Raw genomic sequence first — 25,501 nt, 5'->3', positions numbered from 1 at the left:
ACTCGCCTCCTAATGCCTTGATCTGCCTCTTTCATCGCTCAATAATGTCTGAGCTCAGTGAGGGACTGAAGAAATTATGTTTTCATCAGTGGACGAAGGGACTAAAAGGCCTATTCTTTCTGTCAGTCCATCAGGGTTGATAGCGAGTGTGTGGCTGCTATTGTCACTGTGGCCTTACGGCTCTTCACGCTTAGCTAAACCATAAACGCTCACTGATCCACTAGATGCAGATGCAATCACAAACTGCCCATTTCTGTATATTAGACAGTAATGCTTAGTTGGACATACAGTAGTTAAAAAAATAGCTGCATTAGTACGCTGCACTGTTAAAAAAGCAAGGTAACCAAAAAAATATGCTTCATGTAATAACATCTAAATTTAATGCTCAAAAATATATCAAAACTGAATCAAACTGACTATATTGTGTTACAACAGTTAAAGTAATTTTAAGGGTCAGATGAGGTAGGGATAGCTCCTTTAAGGCTAGTTCACCCAAAAATGAAGAGTCTGTCATTACTTGTTCACCCTCATGTTGTTCCAAACCTGAAAGACCTTTTTCTCCATGAAACACAAAAGGAGATGTTGGGAACAATGTTGAGGGACTGACAGCCTCAGTCACCATACACTTTCATCACTGTAGAAAGTAGAAACATGCAACTGTTACCTTAAGGATATGTTTCTACCTGATCTAATTCTTAAAAATGATTTTTTCTTTTCTTTTTTTTTTTTTGGATTAACCTAATATAGTCAGGTTAATTCAGTCATATTAAATAACTTTTTTGACTTACATTAAACTAGTTAATTTAGATGTTAGCACATGAAACACATTTTTAGGACACCTGACAAAGCATCACAAAACATCACAGTGATCTCATGGAAAAAATGAAGAAAGCCATACCGGTTTGGAAAGACATGAAGGTGAGTAAATGGTGACAGAATTTTCATAATGTAACAACTTTGAACTTTTTACAGTGTAATTTAATCAGTGCATTTGATCATAAATAGTTAAAGGATTTCTGACTGTGTTAAAAAAACAACATAATTAACTTTTTTTAAAGGAGGCAAGCAGTCAACTATTTTAACTCAGTGTCTGATCTTAAAGGAATATTCCGGGTTCAATACAAGTTAAGCTCAATCGACAGCATTTGTGGCATAAATATGATTGCCACAAAAATGTATTTGGACTTGTCCCCCCTTTTCTTTAAAAAAAGCAAAAGTCTGGGTTATAGTGAGGCACTTACAATGGAAGTTAATGGGGCCAATCCGTAAACATTAAAATATTCATTGTTTCAAAAGTATAGCCACAGGACAATCAATATGTGTGTTAACATGATTTTAGTGTGATAAAATCGCTTTCTAACCTTTTCTGTGTAAAGTTATAGCCAATTTTACAACTCTGTGGCCAAGACAATGTAATGTCAACAAACCCTATAATGACTGTAAAAATTACAATTTAAACAACATTACAGCTCTAATAATACATGAGTTAGAACAGAAGAATTAATGTACGTGCTTTTATAAAATTATAAGTTTCAAATTTCTGCTTTTAAACACCCCAAAAATTGGCCCCATTCACTTCCATTGTAAGTGCCTCACTGTAAACTTGATTATTTATTTTTTTTATTATTATTTTTTTAAAGAAACGGAGGGACGAGTCTAAATTATTTTTTGTGGTAAAAAAGAATCAACATTATGCCATAAATGCTGTCGATTGAGCTTAACTTGTATTGAACCCGGAACATTCCTTTAATAAAAAACAGTGAAAGCATGTCGCACAAAGGTCAATGTGATCACACACAGGTATTCTTTTGATCTTTCTTCTCACTCTGTTTTGATCCGTTAAATTTTTTGTTGCCTTATGACATGACGATACAGTAGGTTGGCAACATATCATAAACTCTAATTAAAAGTCATAAACACAATATTATTCACATGTTGATGATGATAATGGTCACAAAAAGGAACAAATGATTTAATAGGGGAGAGACAGTTCTTTTTGAAAAATCTTGCACTTATTAGGCTATGCTGAAATCAAATATGTAGAACTTTTCACATACTATTCATCCTAAATTGGATCAAATGGCCCGCCTGACCTGAAGAGAATACAGAATAAAAACTGAAACCACAACCATCTACTGTATTTTACAATACTCACCCATGAAACGACCCAGATGCAGTCAGGTAGCAATGGTATGTGCTTTAATTCAACCCGACAGATTACATGACATACTATTGTTTTTAATGAACACTATACTGAGCAACTGGTGAGGTCAGATTTGTGGGGACAAAATGGGCATATATTCTCATACCTGTTGTCCTGGGTTCATAACAATAACATAGCATTCTCAGGTAACATTACAGCAATACAGTAATCATGTAGCATTGACTGACTTTTGGAGAGACTCAAAGATTCTAGTTTTTTTTTTTTTTTTTTTGACTGAAAAACAGTTTAGCCTATTATATATAATCTATATTCTTAGTTTTAACCTCACAACTTGTACGTTTACTGTAACATAATATAAACCACAAGCATATAGGGCACTACACTACAGTCTGCATTCTCCTCAGATGCACTTATAATACAGTCAGCCAGACACAGAAATATAAATCCTCTAAACTTTAGGGGCAATAAATTTCCACTGAGTAGAATAAGCATGAAAACCGACCCAATTATTATCACCTCAACATTATTTATTGCATTTTTAATAGACCTATAAATATTCATTACTTACTAACTTTAATATCTAATAGAACATATGATACATCCATTTTCACAGTTATGTATATGACCAAAACAAATACTTGACCCATTCACACTGAAAACTATCCGTAACAACTGATAATAAGTTTGCATTTTGCTTGTATGCATAATAAAACCTCTGAAATGTGACTACAGTTTCAAAAGAGGACAAGAGATGTCAGCTAACATTTCAAGGTACACCACGTCATCCAAATACAATCTCATTGATGAAAAGTTGCCCCCTTTTTAGACTACATTGATTCAAACAAAGAATCTTTGCCCTTTAGATTTTTAAGTTTTAAGTTTCAATATTTGCAATTAAGCAAATGTACTTGTTTTATAAACGTACAGAACACAACTTATTTTGCAACATTATTGACTTACTGTGTGTGAGTGTAACATACACTGTAAAAAATGTCTGTAATTTTAACGGTAAAAGACTGCAAAAATGCTACAGAAATAAAACATTAATTGATTAACGAATATTAACTGTAAAATATACAGTACATCTTGTAAATATATTTTAAAAGACAATACAGTAGTTTTTACAATAAATTGTTGTACAAATTTAATTTTTTAGATGTAAAAAGTATGATTTTCCTAAATAATTAATGGTAAAAATTTACATTATGTTTAACAAGAGAATACATGTACTTTTTACAGTAAATTATTTTAAAAATTACTGTAAAAAACAATAATCGGGCATTCCCACAATTCCCTACATGACCCATCATATTTCATTATATGGGAATAGTTGTGTTTCTTCTTATTTTTAATGTCAGTTATGTACTTTGGGGTGTTCTGTGTTATATTTGATGTAGTTTAGTTAATGTTTACTGCATTATTTTAATTTCACATGTGTTACCCTGATGGTGTTTAGTGTTTGTGTGAGTGACACTTGATTATTGGTCATTGCTCCTGGAAGAGAGCAAACTTCATGTCATCATGCCCTTCTATAATTTTTACAGTGATTAATAATACCTTATAAAGTAAAAAGAAGATTTTTACAGTTTCGGAAGGTTAATATAAAGTTTATGAAGTTTTTTTATGTAAATTTAACAGATTTTTGTTTTATTTATTTATTTATTTATATTTTATTTTTTACTGTGCCATCATGGTCATGCAAATTACAACATTTTTAAACTGTAAAATTTACAGGTTGTTCTGTAAAGTTGTTTACATGTTTACTGTATTTTTACATAAATATTCTGGCAACCACAGCTGCCAGTTTTTTTTTTTTTCTTTTAAACAACAGGATTTTTTTTTTTACACTGTAAGGTATCTCATAAGTGAAAGTTAAGCCCATGAGAAAGCTGGTTTGTGAATATAGCCTATGTGCACACACTACTTACTAATATTACTGTATATGCATACAAATAGATAATAAAATAATAATAAAATGTTAATAACATTTCTTCAACAACACAGCTCTTGTCTGTTCTGTCCATTGTGTTTGTCACACAAAATGATTACAGTTATGAACACGTCTTATTGTAATGTATTTTCTATTAAGAATGGAAGAAAAAACGGGATGGAATAGGAAAACTCACTTGCACGCTGGTCAAGCACAAAGCATGCTCACAAAGAAAACAACTCTTTTGTTTTTCCTTTGGCTGTTTGATTAGCCTATTTGGCTAAGTACTTTAAACTGAAAACATTCAGTGGACCAAGATGTTTATACCAATTATATATTAGGCCCAGGTATTTTTCTCTCGTTTCATTTGAGGGAGAATGAGCTTAAATTGTCAGAACTGTGTATTGTCAGACTTGACTCGTTTTAGCACTTCACAGGCGCATCTCTTTTGCCATCGGCATTATGCTTCGTCATCGCCCCCTTGTGTTTATATCATGCGGTCTATATTAATGTTGTTAATGTATTGCCTTATTTAGGCATACTGCTGGCTACATAAATACAAAAAAGTCATGTTAAAATGTTTTAATGGAATTGAACTACGTGATTATTTATTAAGTCGTCTGTTGCAATATTCAGGTGAATTCATCCATCAAGTCTATTTAAATCCACACACACATTTTCATATTCAGAAGTAGGCTACTGAAGAACAAAAGCTGCAATAAATCTAAAACATAAGAAAACTCAAAGACTGCAGATGATCGCTTATACTCCTTTCATAAGAGTTTCTAATTTAGAGCATTGTTTTTACATAAAAAAATTAAGAAATGAAAAAAATAATAAAAAAATAACTGAACGTTCCATTTAATTGAATGTTATTTTTTTACATTTTCCATAAAGTTTAACGTTTTTAATTCCCTGTATAGAACGATTACTCTTTTAAAGGCTATTATTTAATATTTAAACACAATGTTCTAAATTTGAAACTCTTCTAAAAGGGGCGTCTTCTACTCATTAAAGGAATATTCCGGGGTCAGTACAAATCAAGCTCAATCGACAGCATTTGTGGCATAATGTTGATTACCAAAAAAATACATTTTGACTTGTCCCTCCTTTTCTTTAAAAAAAGCAAAAATCTGGGTTACTGTGAGGCACTTACAATGGAAGTGAATGGGGCCAATCTGTACACGTTACTCACTGTTTCAAAAGTGTAGCCACAAGATGTAAACAATATGTGTGTTAACATGATTTTAGTGTGATAAAATCACTTAATAACCTTTTCTGTGTAAAGTTATATCCAATTTTACAACTTCTTTGCCATGACAATGTAATGTCAACAAACCCTAAAATGACTGTAAAAATGACAATTTAAACAACTTTACAGCTCAAATAATACATGAGTTTTAACAGAAGAATTAATGTAAGTCCTTTTTTAAAATTATAAGCTTCACATTTCTGCCTTGAAACCCTCCAAAAATTGGCCCCATTCACTTCCATTGATGTAAGTACCTCACTGTAACCTCGATTTTGCTTCTTCTTCTTCTTCTTTTTTTTTTTTTTTTATTTTTTATTTTTTATTTTTTTTTAAAGAAAAGAAGAGACAAGTCGAAATTAAATTTTGTGGTAATCAACATTATGCCACAAATGCTTTCGATTGAGCTTAACTTGTACTGAACCCGGAATATTCCTTTAAATTAGAAGCACGTTTTTCTCAAAAAAAAAAAAAAAAAAAAAACAGGAACAGAAAACATATAAATTATTGTGAAGGAGACTGTTTAATTTTTCGTCAGAAACATGTGAACTGGTGCCTTTACTTGCCTTTTATTTTATATTTCACGGATTAATCTGTTTAAATGAATTATTAGGAAACCAATGATTATTCAGATTTACAATTAAAATATAAATACCGTATTTATAAGCAAAAAAATGAGAAACAAATACTGGTAATACTTTACAATAAGGTTCTATTCGTTTATCGTGAACTAAATATATATATATATATATATATATATATATATATATATATATATATATATATATTTTTTTTTTTTTTAAAGAGAAAAAAGAGAAAAAGAGAGAAATATTTTATATTTAAATTTATTTTATATATTTTTTTTTACAACATGGATTCATCTTTGTTAATGCTATTTAATAAATATACAATTGTTTATTGTTCGTTCATGTTAGTTCATAATGCTTTAACTAATGTTAATATAACTTCTGATTAAAAAAAAGTATGATTATAGGTTAAAATTAAAATGAACAAAGATGACTAAATGCTGTAAAAGTATTGTTCATTGTTAGTTCATGTTAACAAATGTTGTAAACTAATATTAACAAATGGAACCTAAAGTGTTACCAGCATACTTTTAATCAGTAGGCTAAATAACATGTGGAAAAATAAGTAAATATATTTTTCATTGCCCCAGTGTTCCCCTCACAAATCAAGTGCACGTATAATGGTTAAGGTGTAGGTAACAGTTGCACTGCCTGATCCTGGATCAGCAGCAGCGGGCAGTGTCCTATATTCATCCAGCTCTCATGGAACAGCTTTGGCCCGCCATTTCACTGAATGCCTTCGCTGCTTTCCAATCCTGCGGGTTTACTGAAAGAACACAGGCGGCGGTTAAACGGCAGGATTAGTGTCGAGACGGGGATGAGAGATGAGTCAGCCAACAAACCTTTAGAACGCGCGTTCAAAAAGTGTAACAATGTAACGATTCCGCGGGAGATATTCAGTAACATAATTGCTGGATTCCTCATCGTCTCGCGCAGTGGATAACTGTATTTCAGAAGGCTTCCCATCTTTGTCTCCCCGTATTCTCGTATCGTACGCTAGGAGGTCGACCAGAAACTGTGAACACGGGTGGAAATCACGATTTTAAATACACACACACTTATATATTATTTCTTAATTGATCGCTGGAAAGCAGTTTGAAGATGTCTGGGCAGAGCATTACGGACAGGATAACTGCTGCTCAGCACAGCGTTACTGGATCAGCCGTATCCAAAACAGTGTGCAAGGCAACAACGCACGAAGTTATGGGCCCTAAAAAGAAACATTTGGATTGTAAGTATCACTCGCTGTCTTATTCATAGTAGGCGGTATGAACGTGCGACAATGCGTCTTTTTTACTGCTGTTGGTTTGATTGTTATGGGTTTTTAGGCTATTGTATGGGCAGGCCCTGGTTGTGCTAAGCTAACGTGCTCAGACAGACTCCTCCTGTTATATTGCAAACACAGACAGATCTTATATTAAAACATTTTATTATTATATTTATTACATTAAACTCTGTTGAAGCAGAACAGTGCGTGTGCATAATAACTATTTGTACATAAGAAAGATTGTTCATATGTTTGTAATTAAGTTTGATTAAATGAATCTGATAATTTCATGATTTTAATAATTCATTTTTGCACTAAAAAGATATTATGGGTTCACGCAGACCTCCTCAGCATTGTCATATTATGTTGGTGTTTTATTAGGCTAGTTAATTCTTAATATATTGCTTATTGGGTTGTTATACACCAGTAATAATGTTTTTCTTATGCCATGGACCCATGTTAATGTTAGGGAGGTGTTTCATGTGTTTTTGATTTGTTAGAAGACTTGCCTGCACTGCACAATGTCCATTTGGCTACATCACAGTACAAGCTTGTTGGTGATGTCAGTGAATGGTTTGCACCTTCTTAAAGCAGTGCTGGTAGAGTGCCAGTCTAGAAAGTCTGGACTCTCTGCTTGAGAATACTATTTACATCTGTCTCAGCCAAGGCTGACAAATCATTTTAATTACAGATGTGTCTGTCATTTTTTAACTTGTGGTCTATTTGAATGCAGGTAAATTGGGCATTTTTAAGGCTTACATTGTAGAGTGCTTCACAAATTGTTGTTTTTTCCCCTACCAGCCAAAGATGAACTGCTTTAACTACAGTAGATATGCTGTAGAACATATGATATGATATGCATATTACAGTTGACATCGTTTGTGATCAAGTCTTTGTTTTGCAGGAGTAGGAGTGACATATTAGGAGGAATCAAAGTTGGCATTGTTCTGGTGGCAGCTGGTTTACCCCAAACCATCCAGCCAACCACACTCAAAAAATAGCTCTTTAGCTGAGCTTGATTCAATCATGGCAGTCATTCCACATGTTCGAAATGAGTTTTCTTAACTTAAAATTATCTATTGTCAACACGAACACTTTGTGTAGATAGAACCTTGTTGTATTGGGTAAACCCAACACAATTAGATGTGTCAGTGTAACTTAATTAAACCTCTTTTACTTCTTTGTGTTAACTAGTGAAAGTTAGAATGCTAAATACATGCTGGTTGGAAGCACTACAGAGTGTAGTTTAGTAACTATACTATGGTTAGCACAGTAATTGCTCAATGAAGCGAGCAATCAATATCATGGGCAACTTCTGCCTGTCCTCATCGTTAGCTCAAGCTCCAATCTTCATCATAATGGTAACCTCCAAAACTCCAACATAACAGAAACTCTTCTAAATCTCAACATAACAAAACATTAAACACTAACAAGTATCCCTCTTTATATTCATCTTGCACAAAAACACATAAAATAACACTTAATTTTAGGGCCGGGTAAAAATATAAATTTTCCGATGCATCACGATCTTTGTTTGAACAATCTCGATATCAATTCCTAAATCCCAAGTTCGATCTTTCACTCTATGTGGCAACCTTCTATAATCCAAGTAAATCACTCGCATGTGCAACCAAATCTCGCACTATGCTACTAAAAATGGCTGTGATTAGCCATTTGGCAGGTAAACTTTCAGATTTTACTGACCAGTGATTGAGTAGTATAGAGGAGAAGTTATTAGCACAGAGGTACTTTCAATGTGTATTGAGAGTAAAATTTGGTTTAACTCATTCTGTGTGTCCAAAGGAGAGATCCACGGATCCATATGTCATTGAATGATGTCTCTTTTAATACCCTTTCTGTTCTTTACAGTCAGTTGTTGATTAAAAACAAACAAAAAAAGAAACATTTAATTCTAATTAGTGTTCAACCGATATCTTTTTTTTTAATGGCCGGATATCCAGAGAGCAGGGTGGCCGATACAATGCTGATACATCTCACAATTTAATATATTAAATAACAAACATAAAATTGTAAAAAAAATGACAAAATAAATAAACTCTTATTTAGCACTATGTTTACTCAATTTCACACAAAACAAAAAAAATTATATTGTATTTTAAATAGTAGATAGCAGTTTCTTCAAATTTATTTGCACATGAAGAAATTGTTAATATATAAAAAATAAGGAAATAACAGTACACACAGTAGTCCAGCAACCATGGATGGCATGTCCATGTTAGCAATCGCATTTACTCAAAAAATATCTAATCAAACCAACTGTACATACAGTGCATAGTGAATAAGACATTTACTTATAGCACACGTGAAGAGCTTTTACTTTGGGCTGCATCCAAAAATGTAGGCAGCTGAATTGCTACCTTGCTGCCTAATCAGTTAATGGCTTAACAGACATCTGTTATGAATGAATGGAACTGTTAAGGAAACAGATCTCCGAACAGTTTGAAAAGCACCTTATATTCATCATACCTCTGTATACAGCCTCCGGAGGCAGCATTTTGCAGCCATAAAGTTGCACTCACGCGCTCATGCGGATCCATCTCCTGACAGTTTAAATGGCCTGGATCACTTACTTGGATTGTCACAGATGGACCGTCACGATTTGTGAATGAGAGGAACTTTTGATGAACTTTCCTGAAGTTTTTTATTCTGGCTGATAGAATATGCGCTTCAGAGGAAGATATTAGATGAGCGTTCGACAGGAAGAAAATGCTGGATTTTTGTGAGGTTCGTGAATGACATCTCTTTAAACGAGATATCTGCATATTTGCAGATGGTATATAATAGAAGTTTTACTGATATTTGCATTTTATCATTAGAAAAGTTACATGGAACTGTTGAGGAGAGACTGATAGAATACGTGCTTTAGAGGTAAATAAATGAGCACTCCACAGGATGCTGGATCTGCTGAAGTTGTGTGAGGTTGGTTTATTACATCTGTTTAAACAAGATATGCACATATTTGCAGACAGTATATGATATTAGTTTTATTGATATTTGTCTTTTTATCATTAGACAAGACAGTTAAAAGTTACAGAGAACTGTTGAGGAGAGAGAGGGAGAATGAAACAGGCAAGCACTTTAACATTATTAGCTCAAATGCATCTGCCACAGCTCTGATATGCAGACCGTTTAAATGACACTGTGTTGCACACCAGTCTATTATTGTAGTACACGATGGCATGTAACAACAAAACGAACCATGACTGGTCGTTTACATGTTTCAGACGCTTCACATGCAAGCAGGCGATTTTCGGCGGCCTCAAGAAAAAAATCAGCCAAGCAGGAAAATATATTGACCGATGTGATAATTAAAAAAGTCAGAATATTGGCCGATTTATCGGCCTCTGCGATATATCGGTCGACTACTAATTCTAATCACACATGGATGCGCTAAAGAAACCAATATGGGCTATCTGGCTGATGCTGCTAGTCTTAAAGAGACAGTACTGATTAAGCATGTGTTCTACATATCAATGTAAATTCTTGTAAATAGTACAAATTAAGCAAGTAAACAATACAAATGTAACAAGAATATATATGCAACATAATATATACAAATTAACTGGATGGAATAGACTGAATTTGAAAGTTTTTCAAAAGCTAAAATGTGACCAATTTGATGAAAAACTAATGATAAAATATAATTTGTAAAATTAATATTTTCAAATTGTAACTAGAAGGTAGGGGTGGGTGATATGACCAAAATCTTATATCATGATATGATTAATTTTATATCACGGTAATGCTACAGTGAAGTCAGAAGTTTACACACACTTAGGTTGAAGTCATTAAAGCTCATTTTTTAACCGCTCCACAAATTTCATATTAGCAAATATTAGTTTTGGCAAGTCGTTTAGGACATCTACTTTGTGCATGACACAAGTTATTTTTCCAACAATTGTTTACATACAGATTGTTTCACTTTTAATTGACCATATCACAATTCCAGTGGGTCAGAAGTTTCATACACTAAGTTAACTGTGCCTGACCTCAATCCGATAGAAAATGTGTGGGCAGAACTGAAAAAGCATGTGCGAGCAAGGAGACCTACAAACCTGACTCAGTTACACCAGTTCTGTCTGGAGGAATGGGCCAAAATTCCAGCAACTTATTGTGAGAAGCTTGTGGAAGGCTACCCAAAACATTTGACCCAAGTTAAACAATTTAAAGGCAATGCTACCAAATACTTTCAAAGTGTATGTAAACTTCTGACCCACTGGGAATGTGATGAAAGAAATAAAAGCTGAAATAAATAATTTCTCTACTATTATCCTGACTTTTCACATTCTTAAAATAAAGTAGTGATCCTAACTGACCTAAGACAGGGAATGTTTTCTAAGATTAAATGTCAGGAATTGTGAAAAACTGAGTTAAAATGTATTTGGCTAAGGTGTATGTAAACCTCTGACTTCAACTGAATATATCTTGATATAGTTTTTTTTTTTTTTTTTTTTTGGAAAACCAATACAAATTGGTTAACATAATAAATAACCATTTTGTAATGCCTATTTTTGGAAAATCTACTTCCTCTTTTATAATTTTCTCCTTATTTACAACTTGACTGTCAAAGTTAAAAATAAAATAAACACTGTGTTAATCAACCTTAGAATAATACTCAATTTCACATTATGCCACATTTCAGTCTGACATGTTGTTGTCCAATATTATTATAAACTTTCCTTAAGAAACTCAAGATCTTTTCAAAGCAAAGTAACAAAGAAAATATAACATAATTTTAGAAGAAAAACCCCCCACAAAACAAAAACCAGACGCAGAAAATACATTTCAAATATATTTATAAACACTTCTTAAGAAAAAAAATGATGGAATGCGGAGTGCATCTTTTGGCTTTCATAATATACTTTAGCGTGCTTCATTTTAAGTTGGTAATACAGATTGTATGTTTTACCACAATTGATTATCGTCGCGCGACATAGTTTGCAGATTACATTTTTCTAATCAGTGTCGGCTTTTGTGAACCTACACGACAGATGTCGCGCCTGTTTTAACAACAACCTGCTCAAGTACAGATGTGCAGTGTAGTCAAGTGAACCTCGGCATGTTAAAGAGATGATTCATTTATATGGATCACGGTGACGCTGTTCCAGTAGAGTGTCTCAGATCATGATGGACTGCTGCATCCTCCAGTGTAGAGCGCTCAGAATCGGCCCGCAAAATCAGAATTGCAAAGAATCAGCAACAAGTTTGTGTGCGCGTTTGCACCGTTGCCTGATCTGCATAATTCCTTTAGTGAATCTGCCGTTAAACCAGTGCGCGGAAATTTTACTGGTCACAACTCATTCCCCACCCAAGCCTGGTTTCAGTCTCACATGAAGGGTGCCCACTGATAGATACGCACTTACTGCACACATAGATATTTAGATATGGCGATATACACGATATAGCAAAATCTCTATCAATTGACACTTTATATCGTCGCCATGATATATATCGTCATATCGCTCAGCACTACTAGAAAGGTTGCCTAGAAGGTTTCCTTATAATTAAGAGCATTAGCTTAGAGTTAATTTCTTTTATATGTAAGCAAACTTGACATAATAACAGAAATGTACTCATATGGATCGATATTGAATTGAATCGAGAGCTTGTAAATCGGAATCGAATTGAATTGGGAAATCTGTATCAATACCCAGCCCAGCTTAAATTGAAAATTTACTCTCCCTATCGAGTCCCATGCAAAGCATGATGGGAAATGGAATTCCCCTGCTCCGTTTCATTAATGCTACATTAACACCACAAAAAGTATTCATGTAGTCCCAACTGAAATAAATTAAGTAAACTTCCATTTTTACACATTTAAATGGATAGAACGCAGTGTTCTATAATCGTGTTGCTTATAGGTGCTATATGTAAGATTGACAACAAGCATTTGAAATGGGTACTGCAGTCCAAATTCAAAATATTGGAGAGTTGTCTGCCCCGCCCCAGACTCGAAGCTCATGCGGGTTGCCAGAATGTTGACATGCAAATTAACCAACTCAGCATCCGTTTTAAAGGATTTCTGGGCTTTAAGTTGTCTCCATCTTCCAAAGGCATCTCCAATGTTTATCCTTGTTTTACTACGCCTCTGGTCATGGTGGTTTTTAGACGACTGGTGAGGCTTTTTAGGTCGGGTGGAATCTGTTATCTCTGATCCAGTTCGTTTGCTGGCTTCAGTGGCTGCAGCACGCAGTGTTGTTTGCCTGCAAACTTTTTCAAATCTGGCAACACGGCGGTGTCGAAATACTATTGGTGAGTGGGCAGTGTGCAGGATCACACAGGCCAAAACATAAACAGAAATTCCGGCTCGGAATGGAAACTAATTCTCTAATGACATATTATGGTCATTTTAAGATTTAGTACAGTAAAAAATATTACATATTATGGCTGAAACGATTAGTCGACGTTATCGACAATGTCGACAATAAAAAAATTTCCGTGGTCGAATAGTCATTTGATCTTAACGTAACATAAGATCATTTGAAACTCTAATGATTGCACACAAGAGCAGCACTGCAGCTCGCGCCTGACTGAGGAGAAGAAGAAAACACATCTCACAGTCCAGACGCACTCTAAACTTTCCAAACAGCTTCAGGTGATGTAGATCGCAAAGTATGAGGGAATTATAATGCAAAAATACAAAATAAGTAAATACAGAAGCACTCTTGTTGTGGAATAAGCAGAGCCGGAGCTGACGCTCAGCTTAAGCAAAACATGCGTTTCGAGCGTCTTTAAAGGAAACTCCCCAGCGTTACATCTTTAATGCAGTTATATTTAATGCGTTATAGCTTTATTAAAAAGGAAACTGGCATTTCTCTGTGCGGTCAGCTCCTCTTCGAGTTGTGCGAAGTGTCCCGATCTAAGGGGGAGAGATTGAAACTGCTCCCGGCTGAGGCACACTCTGTTGCGGGGACACTCATCCCTCGAGCGCGCACGCTTAATGCAGCTAGATTATAACGTGATGGCTCGTGACTTATTGAATCATAATATATGTGTCACTGTGTATTTCTTATCGTGAAGATAATTGGCAAAACGCAGCTTTATTAATAAGAGAGAGTTTGTTTTTTTGTGAGTTAAAGATTGATTGAAGTGATCAGAAAGGTGAGAGAGGGTAGTCTTCGCCCCATTATGCACTGCAAATGTTTTTGTTTTGGCTTGTTTTCCAATATAAATATCTAAAACTCCTTTAAAACAACGTACATTTACTTTAGCAGCTATACTGCAGAAGAATTTTTTTTTTATCTGAGAATGTTGAATATAATATTAAAAATACAAATATTTTAAAATAACTAAAAATCCTTTATAAAATGATGCATTCACCGGAGAAGCAGCATATAAGATGTTTAAACTTGCTTTTAGAGAACAGATCTTGAATATAAATGTATTTTGTCTTTACTGCACTTGCAGAAGTATAACCATGTGAAAAAATACACTTATATACAAAATACACTTATATTGAAGATACATTCTCTTAAAGCAAGTCTAAATATCTTATATGTTACTTCTCAAGTAAATGTATCTTGTTTTAAGGATTTTTAGACGATTTTAAATGGAAAAAAAGACAAAAACACTTGATAACAATAGGATTTTTTTGTAGTGAAATTTTTACTGAATTAAACATAATAAAAATTATTTTTTCCCTTTAATTCAGTGAATGTCATTTAGAGATATTTTTAAAAGATGATTTTGTTCTCTTTATTGTTAGTAAGCATGTTTAATACAACCTATTAAGTCAGGGCACAAGCTGAATAGTCGGTTTAGAGCTAATGATTAATCGTTGCAATAATTGCCCGAATAGTCAAATAATCATTCTAATAATCGTTAGATTAGTCGATTATCAAAATAATTGTTTGTTGCAGCATAGCATTTTAACTTAGCGTAAAGCTGACAATTTACACAAGGTTTATTTCTATTTCTGCTGCTCCAAACTTACTTCAAACTTACTTCTCTGTCTGCTCGTATGAATGTAACACATCATAAGAAAGTGTTTCACCGCTGTTCAAATGCACTTTGAATCGCATCATTTATATGTATAAATGTTTTCCATCTGAAAGGACTAAATATTAAATGAAATAAATGACAATAAAATGCAAAGTAATCTCTTCAGTAATCAAAATACTTTTTGAATGTAACTGTATTCTAATTACCAATGTTTTAAATTGTAACTGTAGTGGAATACAGTTACTTATATTTTGTATTTTAAATATGTAATCCCATTACATGTATTCCGTTACTCCCCAACCCTAGTAATGATACTGTGACAAGTCTCTTGCTCTGTTGTGAAGGAGGAAGCGGGAGCCGGGCAAACAATCCAGAGTAAATCTATATTTTGAATACTTTTCAGCATCCTCACACTGTTTGCTTTACTGCTTTACCTTACTGAGTGCACACATAAAAACTGCTGCGTGTATCTCTCTCTCTCTCCCCTCCGTCGGTCTGGACCACCCTCTTATCCCTCTCCAGCTCTCACTGTAACACAGAACAGCTGTTAGAGATAATTTCCCACAAGTGTCAATCCTTACCATTCTTCCTCTTCCGGCCTCGCTCTCCACAGATGTTGCTCGGCCACGCCCACATCACCACAGATACAACTTTGCATTAAGGAAAATTGCCAGAGCAAAATTGACCAGTATTTTCAAAAGGGTCGTGTTCACACATGATCTCTAAACTGGAAATTGTAGGTAATTTTCTGGAAAAGGCTGCATGTGTGAACGCGACTAATGTCACTCACTCAGAAAGAATATTCTAAAGTTCTGAAAATGCACTCAAACTACACTACATGGCCAAAAGTATGTGGATTCCCCCATCTGCCCCCATTATTTCGTCCATTCTTGTTCTGCACTAGATTGTCAAAAGCTTGTCTTGACTTTTACTTGAACGCTGAAAGCAGTGCCCTCTACTCTGCACAGATTTATTGGTAAATGTTTAAGAGTGTTAAGTAGGCATAGACTGATATATCTGCCGTCCCAATTAATCAGACTATATTTGGATATATATTTATATTATTTGTTTCAGCCGATAACCATGCTCATGTGGCCAAATTAACAGAAGTGTTTAGCCCTCCATTGTGTTACTTCCAAAATCTATGTAAACAGGTGCCTTTATTTGTTTCTTTTATAATTTAACTAATTATAATTTTACCTTATTTATTATTACTATTATTATTATTAGATTTTGTTCATTTTTAGGAAGCCTGTCATTGATTGAAGTCTCAGATGTTTGTCTGCAGCACCCACGCAGTTTATTTGGTCTTATTTGAGGATTAGGTCTTCTATGAATCTGCCTGTTTCTTCCAAAAAAATAAATAAATAGATATTTGGAGTAATGCATTATACATTTCATTATCAATAATCTCCACTACCAGCATACTGAGTTAGTTGTGTGCTGTGCAGTTCCTGTGCTCTGTTACATAATCCAGAAGAAAGCACACACTTTATATCTAGGAAAGCTTATTTAGTACTTCATGTGGGCTATCTACACATATGATTATTTTTCCCTGTCTTGCTATAAATAAATACTAATTCTTTTATTTATCACATTTTAACTTAATACCAGTGCAATTTTTTTCATTGATTCAATTCATCCCTTTTCACCCAGTTATTGGTGTCAATAGTTAATGGAAACTTTTGTTTTTATTGTAGATCTAATACACTGTACCAATGAGATGAATGTGAACATTCCTCAGCTGGCAGACTCTTTGTTCGAGAGGACCACAAATACCAGTTGGGTTGTCGTCTTTAAGTCCCTTATCACAACACACCACCTCATGGTATATGGGAATGAGGTGCGTGACTGTGGGAGGCCTGTCCAATTTTTAAACATGTTCTTTGCATGCAATAATAAGCATTTAGGATAATGATCTGGAAACAGTAGTAAGAATATATATAGATATATATATATATTTATTTATTTTTTTCATTTGTTGGTTACAGCGATTTATTCAGTACTTGGCCTCCAGGAACACATTATTCAACCTCAGTAATTTCTTGGACAAAAGTGGCCTACAAGGTAGAGTATTCTACTGTCCATCTTCATTTGCAGACATTGGGTCCTCTATTGGTACACATCTTTATATAATTATTTACTGCCTTGTTTTACCAACCTTTACTAAAAAATATATTCTTTATTGTCTACATAGGTTACGATATGTCAACATTCATTCGGAGGTATAGTCGATATCTGAATGAAAAAGCGGTTTCATATCGACAGGTGGCATTTGACTTCACAAAAGTAAAGCGTGGGTAAGACATTTATGCAAATCTTGTACATTTTATAGAATGTCATTTCAAACCCATTAATAAAAGACACCATGAAGGTAGTTTACTTATGAAAAACACTTCCTGTGGTGTGCTGAATATTGCATTAAGAGCATTATGTAATGGTGAAAATGGTGATTCGTTTGACCACCAATTATTCACTCGATAAAATAATTTTATAAGCCATAGCTGTAGTTTTTGTCATAGATCTTCTAATGGGGGATTTGTGCAGGTCACATTATACTTGAAGTCATTTTACTGGTTCATGCACTAATCACCCCTAATGTTATTTGACCTATATTTTAAAATCTTGTCCTAAAGGGTGGATGGTGTGATGAGAACCATGAACACAGAGAAGCTTCTTAAAACCATTCCCATTATACAGAACCAGATGGATGCGCTTCTTGACTTCAATGTAAGTTGGAGCTGATGGCTGATCTACATACATGTCTTAGAATGCTCATTGCTTAAAAATGCACTCTCTAAGATACACTATATTGCCAAAAGTATTTGCTCACCCATCCAAATAATTGAATTCAGGTGTTCCAATCACTTCCATGGCCACAGGTGTATAAAATGAAGCACCTAGGCATGCAGACTGCTTCTACAAACATTTGTGAAAGAATGGGCCGCTCTCAGGAGGTCAGTGAATTCCAGCGTGGTACTGTGATAGGATGCCACCTGTGCAACAAGTCCAGTCGTGAAATTTCCTTGCTACTAAATATTCCACAGTCAACTGTCAGTGGTATTATAACAAAGGGGAAGTGATTGGGAATGACAGCAACTCAGCCACGAAGAGGTAGGCCACGTAAAATGACAGAGCGGGGTCAGTGGATGCTGAGGCGCATGGTGCACAGAGGTCGCCAACTTTCTGCAGAGTCAATTGCTACAGACCTCCAAAGTTCATGTGGCCTTCAGATTAGCTCAAGAACAGTGCGTAGAGAGCTTCATGGAATGGGTTTCCATGGCCGAGCAGCTGCATCCAAGCCATACATCACCAAGTGCAATGCAAAGCGTCGGATGCAGTGGTGTAAAGCACGCCACCACTGGACTCTAGAGCAGTGGAGACGCATTCTCTGGAGTGACGAATCACGCTTCTCCATCTGACAATCTGATGGATGAGTCTGGGTTTGGCGGTTGCCAGGAGAACGGTACTTGTCTGACTGCATTGTGCCAACTGTGAAATTTGGTGGAGGGGGGATTATGGTGTGGGGTTGTTTTTCAGGAGCTGGGCTTGGCCCCTTAGTTCCAGTGAAAGGAACTCTGAATGCTTCAGCATACCAAGAGATTTTGGACAATTCCATGCTCCCAACTTTGTGGGAACAGTTTGGGGATGGCCCCTTCCTGTTCCAACATGACTGCGCACTAGTGCACAAAGCAAGGTCCATAAAGACATGGATGAGCGAGTTTGGTGTGGAAGAACTTGACTGGCCTGCACAGAGTCCTGACCTCAACCCGATAGAGCACCTTTAGGATGAATTAGAGCAAAGACTGCGAGCCAGGCCTTCTCGTCCAACATCAGTGTCTGACCTCACAAATGCGCTTCTGGAAGAATGGTCAAAAATTCCCATAAACACACTCCTAAACCTTGTGGAAAGCCTTCCTAGAAAAGTTGAAGCTGTTATAGCTGCAAAGGGTGGGCCAACGTCATATTAAACCCTATGGATTAAGAATGGGATGTCACTTAAGTTCATATGCGTCTAAAGGCAGATGAGCGAATACTTTTGGCAATATAGTGTATATGCAGTTAATATATACTCTGTTTCAGCAAAGTACTTGGGCAAAATTTACTGTGTATTCATGAATATTTGTAAAAATAAATAAGGATTTGTGTCTTTCCAGGTCAATGCCAATGAGCTCACCAATGGGGTTATCAATGCAGCCTTCATGCTTCTCTTCAAAGACTCAATCCGACTTTTTGCAGCTTACAATGAGGGGATAATTAACTTACTGGGTAGGTCTTGCAGGGTGCTTTTTTCTCAATTCTGAATTATTTTAAATGGGTCATGACGTACTCTTTTTTTTTTTATATATAAGTTTATTATCTTCCCTGAGGTCCACTGATAATGTTAGTAAACTTTTAGTAAAATGTAGTAATATATGATAATTTTCCATACTGTCTCTGGCCTTCTGTTTGAAACGCTCGGTTTTGGCCTAAGTGCCTCCTTTAAAGTTCAATGTTAAGGCCCACTGTTATGATTGGCTAACATCATGCAGCCCCTCAAATACAACCATATTTGAAACTCAATCGGAAGAGAATAAACAAGCTCCTCAACATTATAAAACTAAATTTCAGGGTTTACACATAATGCACATTAGTGCTGGGCAATATGGCTTCAGAAATTATATCTCGTTATTTTTCAGCAAATTGACGATATTCGATATATATCTCAATAATATGTTTTTGCTCTGAAATAGCATAAAAGTTTGTTTTTTTTTTAATCAGAGGAACCATCATTTCATCTAAACAGCCATTGTAGCCAAGTAGAATTCATATTTCAAAGGTATTAAATATAAATCTATTAAAAATGATGGAGGCATGTTTCCCACAGTTTTTCACTAAATTAAAAATGGGAGTAAAATGTAATCATTTTCACTGATTTGCATGTTTATACTTATGCTTATATTTAACAAACAATCATACATGGAAGCATAATAAAAATCTTATTTACCTTGATATATTTTTACTAAAACATTTTTCTTTGTGAATGAATAAGGTTTGCAAAAACTACTTACTTTTTTGGAAACCAGATGAATAGTGCATCATACTAAATTATTACTCTGGAACCCAGTCAAGTTGATTATTATAATATAATACTGAATCATTATTATATTATAATAGGATAAGATTTGTTAAAAATAAATTAATATATTTCTGTCCTATTTAATTCACCCTAAACTGAGGTTTTAATTTTGACAGTGCAAGTGCAGTTGCGTTTATTTCACCTTCACCAGGAGCTTTAATTATGAAACTGGAAGTGCAAAGTTTGTTTGGCAGTTATACGTTTTGCGTCTTGTGAACGCTGTCAAACTCTCCTTTACTGTTTGTAGATTTGTATAATAACTTTATAGAGGTTACTAAAGTTGGGAATTGCGAGATTGCTTGAACCTGCAGTACTTCACAATGCAGGTGAACTGCGCTACAAACATGAGCCTCCTCCGGCCCCATGCATGCACACAGATCAGCTCGTCGCCTGTTCATTCTGAAGCGCACACAGACCATGTTTATCTGTCTTTAAACGCAGCCTTTGGCAGTTAAATAATCACACATGATCATATCTCCATTTTGATGTTATTTTGATTAAATATACAGCCCTGAAGAATCGTGAAATTAGTCTACTGATGCACTCTATGAAACTTAATGGCCAAATAAAAGGCTCATTAAAATCATTGCGATATACACGTTATTGTTTATATCGTCAGCAAAATCATCACTATGATATCGTGGGTAGTCGATGTATCGCCCAGCGCTAATGCACATCCAACACATTGCTTCCAAATATATTAAACTGTTCCCTTACTGTATGCACATCAGCATCATAAACTATCAAACAGTCATGACAGTTGAAATATTTATGAATTAATCTGTTTACTTACAGTTTTGCAATCGGGTCCAAGTATTTTTAACTGCCCCATCCTTCAGTAACAGTTACTTTGCAAAGCTTGAATCGTTTTGACTGGTTCACAAGCAATCTGCGCTGATATGAGCCGAAAAAAATGCACATACATGCCAGAAACACATTAAATCGGTCAAAGACGTCCAGCTAGTGCATGTTTTCATTTACCAACAATTAAAAATTGCGCATATGGGTGCAAGAAAGTGTCCAGGACGCGTTTGTGCTCAAAACAGCAAGGGGCAGAGCAGCTGATGATGGCATCTCCTTTCAGAGTTGTAACTTGACAATGTGTCTTTTAAAAGCGGTGCGAGATACATGACAACGGACAGAGACGTCTGTCTAGTGCATGTTTATATACAAAAGTAATTCAAAATAGACTAGATGGGTCCCCTTTGGTGTTCTGGAATTGTTAGGCCACACTAGGCCTGTTTGTCCTGCTCTCTCTCTTTCTGTGTACAAATGGAGCGCCAGTGGGTGGGGACAAGGGTGCTATGACATAAAGTAGGCATTGATGTTTTTCACTGTAGAGGCAGTCATGAATTAAAGAGCCCCCAGTGATGTAGGGAAGTTGTGGAAGTAGAGAATGAGGCGTTTGTGCAGCTTGGTTTCAATAAGTGCTTTTATTGCATTGGGGATTAAATTTTATAAATAAATAAACTTTTATAACTGATTTTTAAACTCTGGAAATGTAAACCTGTGGAATAAATTTTAATACTCAATGCAGAAATCTCAACATGATATGACTGTTAATGGGTTAATTTTTGTCTTCCTCTCACAGAAAAGTACTTTGACATGAAAAAAGTTCAGTGCAAAGAAGGGCTGGATATCTACAAGAAATTCCTTACCCGAATGACCCGGATTTCAGAGTTCCTGAAAGTGGCAGAGGTTAGATTCTCATGTGTTGCTCTGATTTAGCAAAGGAATTCATTACAGTAAAAGCATTGTGTAACATTGTTCTTCTCATCTTATAGCAGGTGGGAATAGACCGTGGGGACATACCTGACTTGTCCCAGGTAAGACCGTACTTTTATCCTGACTTAAAGTCCTTCTCTCTTTCAGTATTATTAACTTTTTTTTTCAAATCTGTTCTGCTTTCTCTCTCACTTTACCTTGCACAAATGCATTTCCGAGTGCCAGATGCATGAAATTCATTAGGATGTGCATGTCACTGAAGACTTGTCACGTTTTCTATGTTAACTTTTCCCCTTTCTACAGCAAATAAAGGTGTTATGGGCTCAGTGAATTTTTGAGAATAGAGATATAATGATGTTGTCGATTGTGACTTCCACAGATGTAGTCAATACATGTAGGACTGAGTCAAAAATGGCCAATTTTAAAGGGACAGTTCATCCAAAAATTTTAAGCCATTTACTCACCTTCATGTCGTTCCAAACCCATATAATTTTATCTTTTCTGTGGAATACAAGAGGAGAAATTCTGAAGAAAGTAGACGGTGCTCTTGTTTTCTGTACAATAAAAGTGGACTGTTAGTCCCTAATATTCCGTCTCATATGGGTTTGGAACTAAATGAGGGCGAGTAAATGAGGACAGAATTTTCATTTTTGGGTGAACTATCCCTTTCAAAATGATAGACTATATGATCAGAATAAATACCATCATAGGCATAATTAAGAGTAGATTGCTACTTTGAAATACATGCACTGTGTGTCTGACCAAGACCACCTTTATATTCTGTATTTCCCTTTATCTTTCCACCTTCTGTTCTTCTTCAGTTTACAGTCTGTGTAAGTATTTTTCTCACTCTTTTCTGCACTCCTTTGCACTGATTATTATTTATTATTAAGATATGTCAAGCTCTTTACTGTCCTTTCAATAGTTTGTTGATACAAGCAGTGCACTATTCCTAATTAAATGTTTTGCATTCCATCAGGCCCCCAGCAGTCTTTTGGATGCCCTCGAGCAACACTTGGCATCATTAGAAGGAAAGAAGGTGAAGGACTCCACCGCCGCCAGCAGGTGGGCCATTCAAATGTCACGCTCAGCACTGAATACAAATTAATGAGTTGTAAAAGACGGATTCTGTTGACAGGATTTTTTAACCATATAAACTGCAATAGCTATGTATAGTGTAGGTGTAATTTCTCATCAGAAGCCCAATTTATGTTTCTTTGACTTTTGTAGGGCAAGCACACTTTCCAATGCTGTGTCATCTCTGGCCAACACTGGCATGTCTTTCACCAAAGTGGATGAAAGAGAAAAGCAGGCAGCTCTGGAGGAGGAGCAGGCACGATTGAAAGCTCTAAAGGTACATAACAGGAGCACACGTACTGAAATAAGTTTCCACATTTTCTGTTGGCAACTTTTGTTGTGGTGTTTTAAAGCATCACATTTATAAAATGTAAAACTGTGGTTGGTCGTTTCACATGTAGGTCCATGTACATTTAATTCCATGTTGTCTACCAGTGTTTTTGAATTATAAAATCATTTCTACCTATTTCTAATCTTCTGTGTTACTTTTACATTTTTTAGCCCACTTGTACCGGTGCAAGCATACAGCTCTGCCTTGTTAAAGGGTTAGTTGACCCAAAAATGAAAATTCTCTCATCATTTACTCACCCTCATGCCACCCCATATGTGTATGACTTTCTATCTTCTGCTGAACACAAATGAATATTTTTAGAAGAATATTTCAACTCTGTAGGTCCATACAATACAAGTGAATGGTGGCCAGAACTTTGAAGGTCCAAAAAGCAAATAAAGGCAGCATAAAAGTAATCCATAAGACTCCAGTGGTTAAATCCAAATCCAAGCAGAAGCTATATGATAAGTGTGGGTGAGAAAGAGATCAATATTTAAGTCATTTTTTTGCTATAAATTTATCTTCTACTTTTGTTTTTGCCAATTATCACCACCTACTGGGCAGAGAGGACAATTTAAATATGAATCTGTTTCTCACTCACACCTATCATATTGCTTCTGAAGACATGGATTTAACCACTGGAGTCATATGGATTACTTTTATGCTGCCTTTATGTTCTTTTTGAACATTAAAAGTTTTGGCCACCATTCACTTGCATTGTATGGACCAACAGAGCTGTCAAAAAATCTTTGTTCAGCAGAAGAAAGAAAGTCATACACATCTGGGATGGCATGAGGGTGAGTAAATGATGAGAGAATTTTTGGGTGAACTAGCCCTTTAACATGCGTTAAATGCGATTTCAACTGATGTTGTGTGCTTTATATTAATAGGAACAGAGGCTGAAGGAGCTTTCCAAGAGGCCTTCATTTGGTACAACTGACACTTCTCCTGTCTCCACCACAGCAGCATGCATCAACACAGCTCCTGCCATAGACCTGTTCTCCACGCCCAGCTGCTCCAATGGGTTAGCCTGGATATTAACTCACAGAATGTGCAGTAGCCAGGGCTGGGCAAAATCTAACAGAATTTAAGCAGAATTTAAGAATTGGCTCTCATTCATTTCATGAGTCTGAATTTAAATTGAATTGGCCATGGTGCACTAAATGTTGAATTATTATTGGAATTTATGTGACAGGTAGAGGAATGTTCTTATAGATAATACAAATTTCAATAGGTGTCATTTCAAACATTGTATGTTTCACATCTGTTTTTCTCTGGAAATAGGAAATAGTGTTTATGATAACATGTTTATGGGTTATTCACACTGAAAAATTTAATATATTGTTAAAAGCTACATGTACAGCAGTTATATGAATATGTTTGAATTTCATTACATTTTAAGTGTACTTCCTTTTTTATTTTTACATCCTGTTTGCTACCTCAACTCAAATTCAATTCTGAATGGAGCAAAACCCTGGCAGTAGCCTTTACACATGTACAGTATACACATGTAAACAGTATATTAACATGTACCAAGTAGGGGTTTCACGACTACTGATTTTTAATAGTCGAGCCCATTAGTCGAGTTGAACTCAAACAGATGTAACATCATTTCACCCCCAAACCACCACAGGGGACGCCTGAGGGGAAAATAATGAGCGACAGTCTGAGCGTTGTTTTGTATGTGAACAGATCGGATTGTATCATAAAGTTATATCCTCGTAAGCAACTTGCCACAACAGCTAGGCATAAGTGGAGCTGTAACATAGCTAAAAGACTTAGCCTGGACTAGTTGTAGTTCCCTGTCCTCTTGTTCAGATGGTTTCGGGTGACCACAGGATCTAGTGTGCAGACGTCAATGGCGATGCATTCGTCATGTAGTGGACTCCAATTGAAGTGCTTTTCAAAACTGTTGCAGAATTGCTTTCTTGAAGGAGCGAACAGCATCCAACTCAGATGTTCTAACACACAAAGTTGACAATTGGGATGTGTTCCATCAGGTCAACTGACTCCAGCTTGATGTCCCAACACACAAAGTTGACAATTGGGATGTATTCTGTCGAGTTATCAGATTACAACTTGAAGTACTT

The 25,501-nt window shown here is 35.4% G+C and overlaps 1 protein-coding gene across 9 annotated transcripts in view; it reads left to right on the top strand.

Moving 5' to 3' along the window:
- Positions 1–6,485: 6,485 nt before the first annotated feature.
- picalmb (phosphatidylinositol binding clathrin assembly protein b) overlaps positions 6,486–25,501 on the top strand; it is a 31,481-nt gene continuing 12,465 nt past the window's right edge. For 3 of the 9 annotated variants that reach the window (XM_051664812.1, XM_051664810.1, XM_051664807.1), the window contains exons 1-12: positions 6,486–7,161; positions 16,860–17,002; positions 17,151–17,226; positions 17,357–17,459; positions 17,796–17,889; positions 19,317–19,428; positions 21,870–21,976; positions 22,063–22,104; positions 22,825–22,836; positions 22,983–23,068; positions 23,234–23,357; positions 24,302–24,435. In XM_051664812.1, coding sequence (XP_051520772.1) covers positions 7,032–7,161; positions 16,860–17,002; positions 17,151–17,226; positions 17,357–17,459; positions 17,796–17,889; positions 19,317–19,428; positions 21,870–21,976; positions 22,063–22,104; positions 22,825–22,836; positions 22,983–23,068; positions 23,234–23,357; positions 24,302–24,435 — 1,163 coding nt within the window. In that variant the 5' untranslated portion in view covers positions 6,486–7,031. The remainder of the gene's footprint in view (positions 7,162–16,859; positions 17,003–17,150; positions 17,227–17,356; positions 17,460–17,795; positions 17,890–19,316; positions 19,429–21,869; positions 21,977–22,062; positions 22,105–22,824; positions 22,837–22,982; positions 23,069–23,233; positions 23,358–24,301; positions 24,436–25,501) is intronic. The other 6 variants (XM_051664814.1, XM_051664809.1, XM_051664811.1 and 3 more) reach the window with 5 other exon arrangements.

The sequence above is a fragment of the Myxocyprinus asiaticus genome, chromosome 31 (assembly GCF_019703515.2).
Source record: "Myxocyprinus asiaticus isolate MX2 ecotype Aquarium Trade chromosome 31, UBuf_Myxa_2, whole genome shotgun sequence".
Taxonomy (NCBI): domain Eukaryota; kingdom Metazoa; phylum Chordata; class Actinopteri; order Cypriniformes; family Catostomidae; genus Myxocyprinus; species Myxocyprinus asiaticus.
Note: the sequence above shows the minus strand (reverse complement) of the source record. Positions and strands in the feature narration are given on the sequence as shown.